The 17,957-nt window shown below is 37.1% G+C and overlaps 2 protein-coding genes across 23 annotated transcripts in view; one reads left to right on the top strand and one right to left on the bottom strand.

The window, feature by feature from the left end:
- The window catches only part of LOC147844485 (uncharacterized), a 133,884-nt gene extending 130,823 nt beyond the window's left edge, over positions 1 to 3,061 (top strand). Inside the window, exon 2 of the mRNA XM_087254305.1 lies at positions 2,716 to 3,061. The gene's annotated coding sequence lies outside the window, so the exon portion shown is untranslated. The remainder of the gene's footprint in view (positions 1 to 2,715) is intronic.
- The window catches only part of dnm1b (dynamin 1b), a 72,705-nt gene that overhangs the window by 53,555 nt on the left and 1,193 nt on the right, over positions 1 to 17,957 (bottom strand). For all 22 annotated transcript variants that reach the window (XR_015489888.1, XR_015489887.1, XR_015489885.1 and 19 more), the window contains 4 exon segments: positions 7,503 to 7,576; positions 7,101 to 7,250; positions 6,525 to 6,728; positions 2,472 to 2,570 (listed from right to left, as the gene is read on the bottom strand). Coding sequence is in view for 6 of the 22 variants with exons in the window: in XM_087251043.1 (XP_087107169.1) it covers positions 2,472 to 2,570; positions 6,525 to 6,728; positions 7,101 to 7,250; positions 7,503 to 7,576 (527 nt within the window). In the remaining 16 variants the exon portion in view is untranslated.

The following is a 17,957-nucleotide window of genomic DNA, read 5'->3' as shown; positions in this document are numbered from 1 at the left end:
AGAGGTCGCCACTTTGGAATGAACCACCAACTATTCCAGCATGTTTTATGCAGCTGATGCCCTTCCAGCCGCAACTCATACTGGGAAACACCCATACACTCTCATTCACAAAAACCCATACACTACGGCCAATTTAGTTTATCCAATTCACCTATAGCGCATGTCTTTGGACTGTGGGGGAAACCGGAGCACCCGGAAAAAACCCATGCCAACACTGGGAGAAATGCAGACTCCACATAGAAATGCCAACTGGCCCAGCCAGAACTCGAACCAGCGACCTTCTTGCTCTGAGTTGACATTGCTAACCACTGAGCCACCGTGCTGCTGTTTTCAGATATCAGATCAGAAAAAAACATATGAAGCAACCATTTGCGGAAAAGGCCCAACAAGTAAAATAACTTTCCATTGAATGATTAGAAAATGATCCACACCTGCTTCGCATCATGACCTCATTACAACCTTGGGTGTGCATTATTGTTTATTAATACAACAGCCAGTCATCAATTATAATTAGTATAATTTAGAGAGAGAGAGATATCATGTACTCGGATGGATGAAGTGACAGCTACGTATACTGGCTGCGATATATACATTCACCATCCACACCATAAGAAATGGTTCATTTAAATCCAAATGTTTTATTTCAATAGTAAAAAAAATGTTTATTATTTAAATTGTTGTAATTATCAGAAATGTTATTTGCTTTTATTCCTTTTTCTCTTTGTCATAGATTTTTTATTTACTGTATATTTTATTAATTTGAAGATGTTAACATACATATCTTATACATATTTAAAATGCGTTAGCAATACTGTGCAAAATGTCACACCAATAAAGCAACTTGAACTTAGAAACAGAAACGGAAAAAAAAAAGAGTTAAAAGATTCTAAAATAGGGCGGCACGGTGGCTCAGTGGTTAGTACTGTCGCCTCACAGCAAGAAAGTCACTGGTTCGATTCCAAGGTGAGCTAGTTGGCATTTCTGTGTGGAGTTTGCATGTTCTCCCCGTGTTGGTGTGGGTTTCCTCTGGGTGCTCCAGTTTCCCCCACAGTTTAAAGACATGTGGTATAGGTGAATTGGATGAACTAGTGTGAATGTAAGAGTGTATGTGTGTTTCCCAGTACTGAATTGCAGCTGGAAAGGCATCCGCTGTGCAAAGTATATGCTGGAACTGTTGATGGTTCTTTCTGCTGTGGAAAAACCTGAATTAGCGACTAAGCCAAAGAAAAATGAATGAAATAAATGAAGATTCTCAAAATAAATATATAAAGAAAACATTCATTCATTCATTTTCCTGTCGGCTTAGTCCCTTTATCAATCCAGGGTCACCACAGCGGAATGAACCGCCAACTTATCCAATGACCCAGCGACCTTCTTGCTGTGAGGCGACAGCACTACCTACTGCGCCACTGCCTCGCCTAAAGAAAACAAAATAGAGAATAAAAAAATGTTATTAGGAGATGACAAAGGAATTGTATTAATTAAATAGGTGATTCACTAAAATCGCAATTTATATGGGCTGAATTTAAACAAACAATTCAATTTAGTAATGTTCAACTTAATTTGTTTAAATTGCAACCACTTGATTTAAAAAATAATAAATCCAATGAACCATTTTTTACAGTGTTGTTATGAAAACCTGTATGTGATGAGTATACTGAATATCAGAGAGAACAAAGGTCATCTACAGGCACAGAAGGAATAGAAGTAGCTAAAGTGCACGGGTACACTTAGACCTTCCAGTGCATCAAAGGCTTCGAAAGTACAAATGCTCTCTACAGAAATATTCTTTCTGAAGCACGTTGAGTGCCTTTATTTTCCCTTCCTTCTATTATTTTTTAGCCCCTGACCTGCATCTTGTTTTTAAGAGACCAGACACATAGAATTGTTTTTAAGAGACCAGACACATAATTTAAGGTTCAACTTGAGTGACAAGAACAAATGATTCACATCTCTTCAGTGAGATAAATAATGCCTATAAGTAATAATATAAACAACAACATATATAATGCTAATAATAATAGTACCAGTTTTTCACGGGTGGCATGGTGGCTCAGTGGTTATCACTGTCACCTCACAGCAAGAAGCTCGCTGGTTTATTTCCCAGCTGGGCTGGTTGGCATTTCTGTGTGGAGTTTGCATGTTCTCTCCATGTTAACGTAGGTTTCCTTCAGGTGCTCCAGTTTCATGCGCTTTAGGTGAATTAAATATACTAAATTGGTGTACATACATAGTGTATGAGTGCATGTGTGAATGAAAATGTATGGGTGTTTCCCAGTACTGGGTTGCAGCTGGAAAGGCATCCGCTGCATAAAACATATGCCGCAATAGTTGGTGGTTCATTCTGCAATGGCGACTCCTGATAAATCAGAGATTAAGCCGAAGGAAAATGAATGAATGCAAGTTTTCACAATCTCCCTTGGTTTAGGTGGGAAAAATCCATGATCACTATTTCTTTGTGTTGACTTTACCTCTGCGTAAGGGAAGAAGCTTGTTCTCAAGGATTTCACGTGCATCGGTTCCTTCGTCCATTAGATCCAATTTAGTGATCACACCTATAGTTCTCATACCTGTTCAGGAATAAAAACACACATTGATGCATAATTAGAGATAACTAGAGAAAAATAATCAAACATCAGGATAGCTATATTTGCAATAGGGTATATGCCAAAGCATGCTAATGGGACTTTTAATTTGCCAGTAACCTGGGTTAAGCGCTTCCGGTGAACTGTATGCCAATGCAAAAATCAGCGCGTTTAAGGTCTGTTTTCTTTAAAAATCAACAATCTCCACTGGCTGAGTGATATCCGATATAAAGTGGGTCTCAGATTGTACAAGAAGCACTGCATTAAATTACATTTTCCCCGCCATGTCTTTATAATATGAGCATTTATTTTACCCCAGTATATTCAATGGAGCTTCTGCACTAGCCTGCCAATTCTGACGGGCGCGTGCGAGTAAACGGCTTTTTGTCTCGTTTTACGCTTGAGCAACTAATTTAATGCCAAAGTCTATTTAACTGAATGTATTTTAATGACATTACAACATCGATGCTGTAAAAGGAACCATATAAAATGGAAAAAAGTTCACAATAACAGGTCACCGGAAGTTTATCAGTATGGGAAAAACACTAGCCCGACATATACCTTATTCTGAGTCTATTACACATTTCCGAGATTCCAAAGCAGAAATTACAATCTTCTATATGTAATACAATAAATATCACTTTTGTGTTCCCATTTGGATCAGTATCAAAAGAAAAAAAATCAACTAAGGCCTTTCTACAAGAATTATAAAGACATTGCTTAATTGGTATTAAACACAAGTGTAAACACATCCTAAAAACTTACTCAGCAGCATTAACGTTTATCTGTAAAATAATGGCAAGATAAGAAACTAATCAGATGTTAAAAGATGTTAAATCATCATATGAGCCATAATTGTTAATAAATAAATTGTAATTTATTCCAGTGTACGGTTATTTTTAGGAAAATTTATATGCATATTTTATTAATCAGATTTAAAGAGATAGTTTATCCAAAAATTCTAATTCTGTCTTCATTTTCTCTTCCTTCACTTGTTTTAAACCTGTTTGACCTTCTTTTTTTGGTGAACACAAAAAAAGATATTTTAAGAAACCTGTAACCGTTGACGTTCATAGTGTTTGTTTTTCCTATGAAAGTAAATGGTTACAGGTTTTAACTTTCTTTAAAATATCTTCTTTGGTTTTTAACAGAATAAAGAAGGTCATACAGGTTTGGAACCACTTGAGGAAGAAAAAATGGGGAGTCAATTTTTATTTTTGGGGTGACCTATTACTTTAAATACAGTAGTGAAGTAAAAAACACTTACAGTTACAGACTGAAAATAGTTGGAAAGAGTACTGAAAAATCATACCTAAATAAAAGTACCATTAATTGCATAAAAATGTAGTGCAAGTAGAGTAAAAGTATCTGTTGTTAATGTTACTCAAAGTATGAGTAAAGGGTAGACCTTTCAAAAGTACTCAGGAGTAGTGAGTGGTGAGTATTATGCTATAAAAAGCTGATGCATTTACATGTTATTTGTGGATGTGTGTGTAAACGTAGCATTCTGTAGAACATTTAGTAAATGCCCAGCAGGAACACAACGTCATATGATGTTAATATTAGGTTAGATTTAGGTTGTGATGTCAGGTGACCAAAATGCAATGTCTAGCCAGTGTCTATGGACAACTTCATTTTGATCATCAATTACGACTTCAAATCATGTTGATATTTGGTTGATTTTAGGTTGTGTTGGAAAGTGACCAAAATCTAATGCCGAGCTGACATCCTAAATCATATTGACATCAAATGCTGACATTTATCTGTCAGGTATGACCACCAAAATCCCACGTCTGATAGACATCATAGTGGAAACGTCCAACATCAACACTGCAAAAAATGCTTTTCTTACTTAGATTTTTTGCCTTGTTTCAAGTCCAAATATCTCACAATTCTTAAATCAAGAAGAATTTTCTAGAGAAGCAAAACATATTGTCTTGTTTTCAGCAATAATATGCCAAAATGAAGTAAGTTTTAACTTAAAACAAGCTAAATAATCTGCCAATGGGGTAAGCAAAATAATCTTATGTCTAAAGGAAAAACAAGATTATTTTGAAAATTCTTCTTGATTTAAGAATTGTGAGATATTTGGACTCAAAACTAGACAAAAAATCTAAGTAAAAAAAGCATTTTTTGCAGTGAAGCGTGGCATCATTAGACGTTGATATTTAGTTGATTTTAAGTTGGATGTTGGACATTGACTTCAAACATCAAAGTGATTTTAATTTCCAAACAAAACGCAACGACCCCACAATGTTGAGGTACAACATCAATTCAACGTCATGTTGGCATCTAATACCTGCTGGGTGTTTAAGGTCATTTTGATCATCATACAGTAAACGTCCTTCATCTTCTCATCAGTGACATGTATCTAAACAGTCTCTGGGTCAGTGCTTGTAAAGAATTTAGACATCTTCTCGGACACTTTTAATGCTTCTAGTTTTTTGCAATTATAAATCGCTTGTCTTGAGATTATGATGCGATTTACCTTCAATGTGTGATTTGATTGGACAGGAATCACAGAACGGATTTTTTACTCAGTCAATCCACATAGACAAGTGTTATGTATTTGTGTTATTTGTGCTCTGTTGCTCTGGGGGTTTTTTTCTCTCTCTCTTGCTCTGTTCTCCCATATCTGCTTTCATTATTCACAGGTTCCTTTCATTGGTCTATTCAGCTGTCAATCATTTCCTCCCCGGTTACGTCACTCTTACGTCACATCCAATTAGCAAAGACCACCCGTCATAAAAGCGCGCGCCAGACCACTCACTAGCCTCTCTCTTGACTTCTGTTTCTCTGCTTTTTTCCCGCTTGTTTCTGTTATTGCGTTGCGTTTAGACATAGCCCTGTCTAACTGTGTATTTTGTTGTTGCTTGTTTTTGTGTGCACGTTATCTGTCCATTATTCGTATATCCTTCTCAGTTTACGTTGTTTACGAGGCTTGGATGAAGCGCACAGGTAAGAAGGTCACGTGACATACACTTAGGACTACTCTTCTGTATAGTACATTAGGTTAGTGGCAAGCGCCAACCCTTGTGCTTTTTGGACAGATAGATAGAGTAGACAGTCAGGACTCGGAAGACTCTTCGTGAGTTAATTATTTTTGTTTTCCCATAGTTAGTTAGTTAGATGCTTCTGGAGAGTTCGATTTAGTTTGGGTTTTGTTCGTTTAGTTTCTTTAGCGCTGCCCGCGTCCCTTCTGCCAGCTCTCTTGTTTTTTTCCCCGTCTTTATTTGTCTTAGTGTTGTATTTATTGTAAATAGTATATTTTTGCCTTACTTACTTTTTCTTTATTTTTTATTAAGTCGTTGTTTTTGTTTACTTTTGGGAATTGTAAATAAAAGCACATATTTTTTGGTATTACTTTGGTTGTCTTTTGCACTTATTCACTGTTTATATAAATATATTTTAATTACATAAATGTCAAACCCCACCCTTCCCTAGACCAGGGATGTCCAGACTCGGTCCTGGAGGGCCGGTGTCCTGCCAAATTTACTTCCAACCCCAATCAAACACACCTGGGCAAGCTAATCAAGCTCTTACTAGGCATTCTAGACACATACTTGCAGGTGTGTTGAAACAAGTTGAAGCTAAAATCTGCAGGACACCGGCCCTCCAGGACCAGGTTAGGACACCACAGCCCTAGACTAACATCAGGGGTTTGTAACACAAGAAAAATAAAGTAGTGAATGCAGGTTGAAGGAAAGTAGTGGAGTAAAAGTTCCCATACAGACCTAAATATGTATTTAAGGAACATTTAAAAGCACACATTATTAAAACTACTAAGTAAATTAAAATTCCTAAAAAAAATTTACTCAATTACAGAAATATGAGTTTTTGTAATTTGTTACTTTACACCACTGCTGACCATCACTAGTTTATTAATAGCATAATTTTAAAAACATGCTTTTTTTTTGTCACAGCTAGACGTTAACTCACCTTGAGGATCCACCTCCTTGGCAATCTTGAGGGCATCTGAGTTGGCCAGATCAGAGTTGGCAGGAGACACGGCCAGCAACAAGCAGTTCTCCTTAGTCACAAACTGCATTAGCATATCCCTGATCTGGGCCTCAATGTCAGCCGGCTGGTCCCCGACGGGCACTTTGGTCATACCAGGTAAATCCACGAGGGTGAGGTTCAGGACTGATGACATAGAGCGACACATTACATGTGACATCTCACGATGCACGCTTATGTATATCTAACCACATTTAAAAGGATAGTTCACATAAAAATTAAATTGACTCACTAAATACTCAATAGGTCCCAAACATTAATGAGTGTTTAACACAAAAGTAGATCATTTAAAGAAAACTTGTAATGATTGGCATCCATAGTAGGAGGAACAAATGGAAGTCAATGGTTACAGGTTTCCAGCATTTTTTAAAAATATCTTCTTTTGTGTTTAACAGAAATTCGGAAAAGTTTGAAACAAGTAAATGGTGAGTATTTTTCATTTATGGGTGAACTATCGCTTTAAATGTACTTCTTGCTTATATGCATGAATGAAATTACCATTAGGTGAATAGACACGCAGATTGATAGGGACTGGCGAAATGCCTTTGTTTTGGCCGGTGATGCGATCTGTCTCCGCCTCAATCTCCTGGCGGACCTCATCAAAATCTGTAAACTTCTTCCCCTTGCAATGTAAAAACTCAGCATATTCTGTAAATAAGAGAAGCTGTTTTTAGTAAAACTGCCTGTTGACTTTACCTTAAAAACATGCATTTAAAATTCTAAATATTTACAATACTGTAAAGTTTATGGTTGTTGCCATTTTAATTGAATTAAGTTACGTTTGTTAATTTATTTTACTGGCAAGGGTCACAAAATTACAACCTTGATTGTACAAAGTGTTTTGTTAAAGCTTGGAAAACGATGCAGGTATAATCCTAAAAACCATAAACTTTTCTTTACCAGTAGGGCAGTTGATCAGCTGGAGCACTAGGGGGCGCCGAGTGACAATACCAGATCCACGAGGCAGAAAATCCCTGAAAAGAAAAAGTTACAATGGTTTTGTATGGTGGCGAAATATGTCAAAGTGCATTTATAGAATCTATCTCTTTATGTAAGCACTTTTAAATGTAGCAGCATGACCTATTTATTTTTTATTGTTTGATTTGCTTATTTAAACTTAGAATTCAGTCTATACTAAGTTTAAAGCTTCACAAAACACCAAAACACATTTTTTGAGCTGTTGACAGTCGTATATGTGTCCCACGCTGCTAAAAAACACTATTAGGACACATAAATTTCACTAATAAGTGAAAATTGGTTGTTTTTGCGTTATTTCGAGCAAATACTTCCGGTTTGAAACAAATTTTTGAAGCTGCATCATGGCCATGAGATCTTAGCGTGTATTCCAGCATGTAGACTGGACGTCTGAACCTGGGAGTACCTTATTACATCTCTGAGTGTGCTGCATTAATGCATGTGTAAGACTTAGTTCAAACCAATCAGCGCGCTCTATTGTGCAACGCTAGCTTCTAAGACTGTGTCCAGACGACACGTTGTGTTGCCAAAACAAGTGTGAAGTGTTGCTTTTATAATTTGCTGCAGTGAAGGTTTTGTTTTCATTTTCTCTCTATTGGAGCGCAGCTGGAATCACGTGTGGATTACAGTGGACGTGATGCTCGACAACAATAGTCGAGAAACTATGCGCAAAGAACATTGTTTACCCGAGAGCTTTTCTCATTTGGAAATGGTGAGATACGGATTTGCTGCTCGTCTCCTCTTAATAAAGATGCGGCTCTAGTTGCTGTTGATTGTCCTGTGTCTACAGATTTGGTAAGTGAGCGACCAGTGGTCTTTGTTTATTCAGATGGCAAAGTTAGTTTGTATCGAACTAACTATTACACCGAGTGTAAACATGTTAGCACCACAATCAAACTTATCGTCGAGTAGGATTTTAACCGCATTTTGTGACAGGAATAACACACACGGCTTTCTGACGCTACCTCATTCGCCGAGCGGTAACAAACATTGCATGAAAAATACACGCTTAGAGCAGTTCCTCGAATCAAATATCTCGTTTGTCACGAGGGGCATGAATGAAATTCCTGAATAAAAGAGCCAAACTGCAGTTAAAGTCCACCATTTAATAATTTGTCAAGTAATTCGATTACTGGTGTCCATGTAAACAAAGTCACTGTCTTCCTCCCCTGTGTGTGTGTGTGTGTGTGTGTGTGTGTGTGTGTGTGTGTGTGTGTGTGTGTGTGTGTGTGTGTGTGTGTGTGTGCGTGTTTTGCCTCTGAAAAACAGTGTGTCCAAACCGACACTCCCATTTTTATGCAAATCTTTTACAGACCATCCCTCTTTTGCTCCTCCGACACTCCCCCTAAACAGAGTTGGACACGCCCACTTTCCTGACTCTTTCGAAAGAAGAGGTGTGAAAAAAAAACCTGCTGAAACAAAGGAGTTTCATGGCCCTATAAACTTAAACTTAGAATTCATGCTACATCGCTATGCTAAATTATCTAACATCATAGATATATACACTAGATATCGCATACGGACCCTGAGCATGTGTCAGTAGCGTGGCCACATTTGTACAGTGCTCTCTGTACAGTCTTTCAACCGCACTAGTCAAGACTAATTGTGATCACAGCATAATACAGTAGCTCATCATGAAAAGTATATACAAAGAGTAAATATACTGGGTACATAACACACTTTTGTAACAGTATGAACATTTTCCATTTAAGCTTCTTTTAGCAATGAAACATTTGGACCCCAGGTTTGTAGAAGAAGTGTGAAAGAGCCCTGCGTGAGCTCTGGCTATTAGGCAGAAGTGCACAGCATTAGTGCCTACGTTAAGAAAGAAAAAAATAACCTGCAGAAATTGCATATCACTCACTTTGCCCACAGCGTACATATTTCCAAGATTAGAATGTTTAAAATAGCCCCTTCACAATGTAATCTCATTTAATTTACAGTAGAAGGAGTAACTAATGTAATTTGTGTAATATTTACAGTGCAGTTCATGTAATTCATATTGACAGTGTTCATGTAATAAAGCAATCAGGATGGTTATGGTCTTATCATAGGAGGCTCTCATATTATCAGCATCTCCTATCAGCCTCTTTGATCCAATGAACCACTTGAACATGTTACATCAATGAGTAGAATAATTAATGATGGGAATGATTTCATGATTAGTAAATAGGGCCAAAGACTGCTTATTTTTAGGACTGTTATGAATTAATAAGTGCTCTAGTTGTTTTTATATCCACATAGCCTATATTTTGCAGGCTACAAGCAAAGATAAACCTATTTACATATACATTTACTATGAGTCGGGATTATTCATTCATTCATTTTCTTTTTGGCTTAGTTCCTTTATTAATCAGAGGTCGCCACAGTGGAATGAACCGCCAACTTATCCTCCACGCCTGAGATGGGATTAAACAAATTTAATTAAAACATTTTTTTTCAAGTATTTATCTATTTATTTATATTTCAAAATACAAAACAAACATGTGAAAAATTATTGCAATAAAATGTTTTAGCGCTGTATAATTCTTCAGATATCGTTTTAAATGTGTATTTATATATTTCTATAAATATTTTATTAAAGCAATATTTATTCCTATAGGGTATAGGCTTCTTCTTTTTATTTATTTTTTTACTATTTTCTGTCACTGTCACCTTGACCCAGCCTGTGCAGATCGATAACGGACTACAAATCTTCTGGTATATGGACTACAAGTTCCAGTCATGCAACACACATACACACACCTGCTCCAAGTCTCTATTGATTACACTCCCAGAGCTGATGCTGCTGTGGACTGATTACACACACATGTATACGGCTGACTTTGACACTCTCATTGCTGAGTCTTGTTTTAAAGTTTTGTGATGTGGTTGCCTTGCCTTGCCTTGCCGTGCCGTGTTTTTGACCCTCGCCTTGTTTGTTAATGTTGTCTTCTGCCTGCCTGTACTGACCTGTTGCCTGTGTTTTTGACTACAACTCCAGATTTACCTGCATACATCTGTTTGCTCCTGTTGTGACCGTTGCTTGCCTTACCCTTCTAATGAATCTGCGTTTGGATCCGCATTTCTGTTAACAGCGTCTGCTACATCACAACTTTCAATATGTTTTCAAATGTTGTGTCATGTTATCATCAACAAAAATCACCAGTTTTTTTTTTTTTTTTCCTTTTGGTCAAGATTATTTGATGAAGGTAAGAGTTTCAAAAGAATTTTAATTATATAAAAATATATGATTTATAATATAATTTGTTTCGTAATAATGTAAAGCATTTGCTGTAACTGGCAATAATGTACAATTATTATTAATTAAATAGAAATAAAAATCTTACAGGCCACAAACACTTCAATGCTACAGTATACTTGCATGTGTTTGTATTTATTTATCGCAATACATTTTAATGTATTGTTTTTATGAATAACCATAAATTGACAATGCATTCATATTTTTATTTATGTTATATATATATTTATATATGTATTTATTTATTTATTTATGTATTTATTTATTTATTTATTTATTTATTTATTTATTTATTTATTATCATTATTTATTTATTTTTACCTCTCAAAGTTTCTAATGTTCATTTATTAATTTTCCATCAGCTTAGTCCCTTATTTATCAGGGGTCGCCACAGTGGAATGAACCAACTATTACGGTTTATGTTTCACGCAGCAGATGCTCTTCCAGCTACAACCTAGTACTGTGAAACACCCATACACACTAATTCACACACACACTCATACACTTTTGCCAACTTTGTTAATGAAATTCACATATACCGCATGTCTTAGAACTGTGGAGAAAACCGGAGCACCTGAAGGAAACCCACATAAACATGGGGAGAACATGCAAACTCCAGACATGTCAACTGACCAAGGCGGGACTCGAAACAAGGATCTTGCTGTGAGGCAACAGTGCTAACCACTGATCCACCGTGCTGCCATTTGTAATGTTGTTGATATCTATTTGGTTCAAGGCTTAGAACGCTTTACTGATTATATTTTTATATCTAGAAAAAAAAAAATAAATAAATAAATAAGGAACAATAATAGGAGTGCATTGTAGCGCTCTAATTAAAAACCGATTAAAACCAAACATTTACAAAGACTCATGAGCTTAATGCTGCATTTACTGACACACACACACACACAAAACAGTGTGTTATCTGCTCTTACAGGCTGTTTAATGACATTCATACAGCAGCTGTGACATCCCGCTGCTTTCTGCCGGACTACACCATCATGCAATTAATTGTAACGTCATCATGGTAATAGGCCACATCAGCATGTGCCTCAGTTTTAAAGGCCACGTCTCATTCATTATGGCACCTGTCTGATAAATTGCACCATAAGTGTCCCTGGATGAGCTTCGGGTTCATTCATCTGTATGATATGCCGAAAATGATTCATAACAGGACTAAGAACATAACAGAGTTCATAACAGAGAACGGTTTGGCTGTGCGGACATGAAACACTCGCTCACATTCCTTTGGGTTATCCCCTCTCCTTTATCAGGTGTTGCCACGGAGGAATGAACCACCAATTACTCTGGAAAATGTTTCACAAAGTGGACGCCCTTCCAGTTGTAACCCAGCATTTACAACCCTCAGTGCTGAGAAACAGTGTGTGTAAGGAAATTTTCAAATTATGTCTAATAATATTTTTTCTTCTGGAGAAAGTCTTATTTTGTTTTTATTTCAACCAGAATAAAAGCAGTTTATAATTTTTTTAAACACCATTTTAGGGACAAAATTATTAGCCCCTTTAAGCTATATTTTTTCTCGATAATGTACAGAACAAATCACTGTTATACAATAACTTGCCTAATTACCCTAACCTGCCTAGTTAACCTAATTAACCTAGGTAAGCCTTTAAATGTCACTTTAAGCTGTATAGAAGTGTCTTGAAAAATGTCTAGTAAAACATTATTTACTTTCATCATGGCAAAGAGAAAATAAATCAGTTATTAAAATTGAGTCGCCTCACATTAAGGTCGCTGGTTCAATCCTCGGCTCAGTTGCCATTTCTGTGTGGAGTTTGCATGTTCTTCCTGCGTTTGCGTGGCTTTCCTCCGGGTGCTCTGGTTTCCCCCACAGTCCAAAGACATGCGGTACAGGTGAATTGGGTTAGCTAAGTTGTCCATAGTGTATGACTGTGTGTGTGAATGTGTGTGTGGATGTTTCCCAGAGATGGGTTGCGGCTGAAAGGGCATCCGCTGCACAAAAAAGTGCTGGATAAGTTGGCGGTTCATTCCGCTGTGGTGACCCCTGATTAATAAAGGGACTAAGCCGACAATATGGGCGAAGCAGTGGTGCAGTAGGTAGTGCTGTCGCCTCACAGCAAGAACGCTGGTTCAAGCCTCGGCTCAGTTGGCGTTTCTGTGTGGAGTTTGCATGTTCTCCCTGCGTTCACGTGGGTTTCCTCTGGGTGCTCCGGTTTCCCCCACAGTCCAAAGACATGGAGTACAGGTGAATTTGGTATTTGCAGGAAACTTGCAGGATAAGTTAGCAGTTCATTCCGCTGTGGCGACCCCAGATTAATAAAGGGACTAAGCTGACAAGAAAATGAATAAATGAATGAATATATATATTTTTATATTATTATTATTATTTTTTTCAAAAAAATTCTAAACCGAATAGTTTCAATAGGTCATTTCTAATAATGGATTTCTTTTATCTTTGAAAAACTAATATTTTGTATAAACTATTATAATTTTTAAGGGGCTAATAATATTGACCTTAAAATGGTTTTAAGAAAATGAAAACTGTTTTCATTCTAGCCAAAATAAAACAAATAAGACTTTCTCCAGAGGATAAAACATTATAGGAAATACTGTGAAAGATTCCTTGCTCTGTTAAACATCATTTGGGAAATATTTGAAAAGGAAAAATAATTTTTACTTCAACTGCATATACAGTAGTCAACATTGAAAGTAAATCAAAAAGTTTGTACAAAATTACTAATCATGAAATCATCCTCATGATTAATTATTCTAAATATTGCTGTAACATGTTAACACTCAGGGGTTTGGAACGACATGAGGGTGAGGAATTAATAATATAATTTTATTTTGCTGGGTGAACTAACCCTTTAAATGCTTTACTGCACATTGAAAACTTTTGAACTTTTTGTTTTCATATATTCAATAATGTAAGCTAGCACATTGCTATCACTAAAAATATGATAACATCAAATGTAAAACGCTCTTCCAGGAATACACGAAGGCAAATGCATGATTTTTAGGTGAACCGTCCCTTTAAATGCCACAAAAAATATTCCAGTACAGTGAACAGTACTGTACATCTAGCCAGACAACACACCATATTTGGTGCCAAACAACTGTCCTCATGCAGCATTGTGAAGTCCCTCCCTGTAACAGCTGTGCGTATTGTACTGTAGGTCAATGGATCTGTTTGTGACTGACAAGCTTGACAGACACTTGAGTGTCCACACAGCTCAGCCTGACCAATAACGCTGAGTGAAGGCCCTGCTGAATACCAATGAAGGTTTACGAGCCAGCAACAAATGTTACTAGGACTGCAGCAGCTATTGATTATTTTAATAATCGATTAATCTACTAGATTAGATTAGATATTTACAAATTATTTGAAGATGTTGTATGCGAAATGCAACAGAGTAGTAAAAAGTACGGTAGCCGAGAGAGCTTAACGCGCTGCAATTTAAGAAAGCACATGCAATTACAAAAAACACCAGCAAATAAAGAAACGATCGTCGTCAATTTGACAGCACACATGATGCAAATTGGTCACAACACAAACAACTGAAGAAACGTGCAGCAAATTGGTCACACACTTCCAAATGTCCACGTAACACAATGGAAATGTTTCAAAGGGACCCAAAAACCTGATGGACCCTGCTGAGATATGGATGTGTTATGTCGTGTAATCAGGATATTAAAATAAACGAAAAACAAATCACCTTTCAAAGACCACCAATCACTTCACCGAGCAACAGTCACGGCATAATAACACAAACTATAAAAGTAGACTTTTCAAAAAAATAAACAAATAAATGAATAAATAAACAATATCCTAGTTAAATTAATACTAACAATAATAATAATACTAACAATAATAATAATAAGTAGCATTTTTTATTTCTTAATAAATAGCCTATGTAAATTAGTCCTACAACCATTAACAATTTATATGCAGTGTTGCCAACTTAGCGACTTTGTTGCTAGATTTAGCAACTTTTCAGACCCCCCCTTGCTCAAATTTTCAGAAAACCGACTAGCGACAAATCTAGTGACTTTTTTGTGTGTTACTGGAGATTTTTTTAGACTGTCATTTGTACTGTACCGTCCCAACTTTTCTCAACGAGCTGCGGGTGATGCCGTTGGTTCCTCCCCCGCCTCAGAGCACTGAGCAGTCCTCCTCGTACAGCAGCCTCTCCCACCTGCAGCCTGTCAGCAGATCCCCTCTCTGCTTACCGACGGCAAATGATTAGCACCGGCAGTGTCAAGGTTGTACAGTCAAACCGATCTGCTTCTCCTTTATTTTAACAATTTAATTCGGTTGTTTATTATTTTCTTGTTCACTATCACAAATATTTAAGAGACAATTTCAGAACTTGCCTGAGGTTATTACGTCTGAGAGATTAATTAGAGGAAATATAAATACCTCTTTTATTGACTAAAGGCTGTTAAACAAACAGAAATGGTAGAGCGTGATGATGTCAGTAATATGCAAATTAAAGTATGACGTAATCTAGCGACTTTTAGTGACTTTTCGGGCAGAGCTTAGCGCCTTTTTGTTGAAAATAGTTGGCAACAGTGTTTATATAACATAAATAGGTCCTATATGTGGGGTTTACATATATTTCAATTAATATGGAAAACTAGTGCATGTTTTTACTGAAACTAATATTGGATTTTCTTTTAAATGCGTGTGCGAGTAAAACAATATAATTTGTAAAAAAAATTATGTTTTTTCTCTAAAGAAGTTGTTACTCCACCCTGCTTAGAGCGACATTATGGACGTTTTTGTTATAACTAACGTGATTAAAATGATGGATCTGTGACAGAGAAACAACGGGTTTTGGAAAACACTCTCCACTACGTCTCTTTTCCCAAACAATGCATCATATAGTTCAGCCGCATTTATGTCGTTGTTTGAGAAATGCACCCCAGACTGAAAAATTTGGCAGCCATTTAAAAGGGATAGTAAATCAAAAAATGAAAACGCAATCACTATTTACTCGCCCTTATGTTTTTCCAAACCTTTATGAATTTCTTAATTCTGTTACACACTAAAGAGGAATTTTGAAAGCTTTCATAGGAAAAACAAAATAATTTTGAAGTCAATGATTACAGGTCTTCTTTTGTGTTCAACGGTCAGGTTTGGAACAAGTAGGCTGTTGAATTAGTGTCTCTTACAAGGAATAGTATATGGCCACAGCAAAGTTGCACCTCCACAGTTTACTAAAGAACTGTCCTTGGTCCTGTAAACATGCTGAGCTCATCTGGATGTAAGCCAGATAAAAATGATGCTGTTGTGAGATAAATGATGTTAATTATTAAATCTGTTTAAGAAGCTTGAAGTATGCTATAACCAGTACAATGTCTGAAGTAAAAATTAAATTATATGATGAGCTTTAGCAGTGAACCATTCTCTGGCTCATGCTTTTTATTTCATTCTGAAAATGTACCCCATATACATTTTTGGAGAGCGCCAAATATGTCGCAGGAGCTATGTTTTTTTTTCATGAATCCACCAGAGGCAGGTGTGTATGCTTTTTGAAATCTCAAATTTCTCTCGTGAGTGCCATTCGAGCTTGCTGTTCTCATCTAAATCCACCAGAGGCCACTGTCGACTGACTGACTGACCGATTGACTGACCCACCCTACTCCTTCCCCAAACCCAGCCGATAGTGTTTTTAAAAGCACCGATTGACCAGCGCCAACCCACTTCCCTAAACCCAACCAACAGTGTTTTGAAAAGCCATCCAGAAAAACAAAAGTCCTCGCCTCTTTTTTACTATGTTTTCAGATGTTACCACATTATCACCCTGTTATTTACTTGTTTATTTTATTTTTTGACTTCTGTTTTTGAATTACCCACTTTCTCGAACCCCGTCATAGTGGTCAACTCCTCTCTACACCTCAAGTCCGCTGACAAACACGGCGAGCTACTGGGCAAACTGGTAACAGCAGGAAGGCCGTCCACACGGAGGTACTGTAAATTGTCAGCTGTTAAGTGCTAAAAAGGAAAGGCGACATACCGCCCCGTAGCGTTAGTTTTAAAGATGAAATACAGCCATACGTACTTCTGGCTACATCATTTGTGATGTATTTGACCAGTGGTCCACAACCTTTTTATCACCGCAAACCGGTCAAGGGTTGTCAATTTTACAACTGATCGGTGTGGGCGGGAGTGAGGGGGTATCTATCTATCAATAGTATTCATGTATAGTATAGTATGCTGCTGCGCTAGTGCATCCAGGTTAATCATAAACAACTCAGTGCACATATGCTAGTTGCACTATCGCGGTCTGATTATGTTTCAATCAAGGTTTATATGCATCAAATACATAACATCTGTGCCAAACATTTCAACTGACGAACATATTAACAATAATACAACTGTATAGCCGAATTAAATGTATGCATTGGCATGTTACAGCCCTAATGAGTATGATTATGTGAAACTCCATTTAGATACATATTGCAATGATTTTGGGTGCTTACTTAGCGATGCACGCACACATATATGCACAATCCTTAAATGCTCTGCTGATTTGGACCCTACAATACCTGTTTTATAACTTTAAACTATCAACAACCTCCACTGAGCTATATTCTACTGATCGTTCTTCCCACTTTGGGGTGGATTTTGGCATAGTCCATTTCACGTGAGATGGCGGGAGTGAGTGGAAGAAACCAAGTCGCGAGGGGAATTTTTTCTACAGAAATAATTTATGATTTCTTATGTGGCCCGGTACCAATTGTTCCGCGGACCGGTGGTTAGGGACAACTGTATTTGACAACAGAATGTTTATTTCATTCATTCATTGTCTTTTCGGCCTAGACCCCTTATTAAAAAGGGGCCACCACAGCATGCCATTCCAGCTGCAACCCATTATTGGGAAACACCCATACACACTCATTCACACACATACTGTACACTACAGCCAATTTAGCTTATTCAATTCACCTATGCCATATGTTTTTGGACTGTGGGGGAAAAACCGGAGCACCGAGAGGAACTCCACACAGAAATGCCATCTGACCAAGCCGGGTTCAGACCAGCAACCTTCTTGCTGTGAGGCAACAGCGCTACCCACTGTGCCACTATGTCACCCAGAATGTAAATTTAAGATTATTAATTTTAATTAAAATTATTAATATCATTTTAAAAT

This window comes from Danio rerio, chromosome 5 (genome assembly GCF_052040795.2).
Source record: "Danio rerio strain M-AB ecotype USA chromosome 5, GRCz13ab, whole genome shotgun sequence".
Taxonomy (NCBI): domain Eukaryota; kingdom Metazoa; phylum Chordata; class Actinopteri; order Cypriniformes; family Danionidae; genus Danio; species Danio rerio.
The sequence above is the reverse complement of the archived record's forward strand: the minus strand, read 5'-3'. Positions and strand labels throughout refer to the sequence as shown.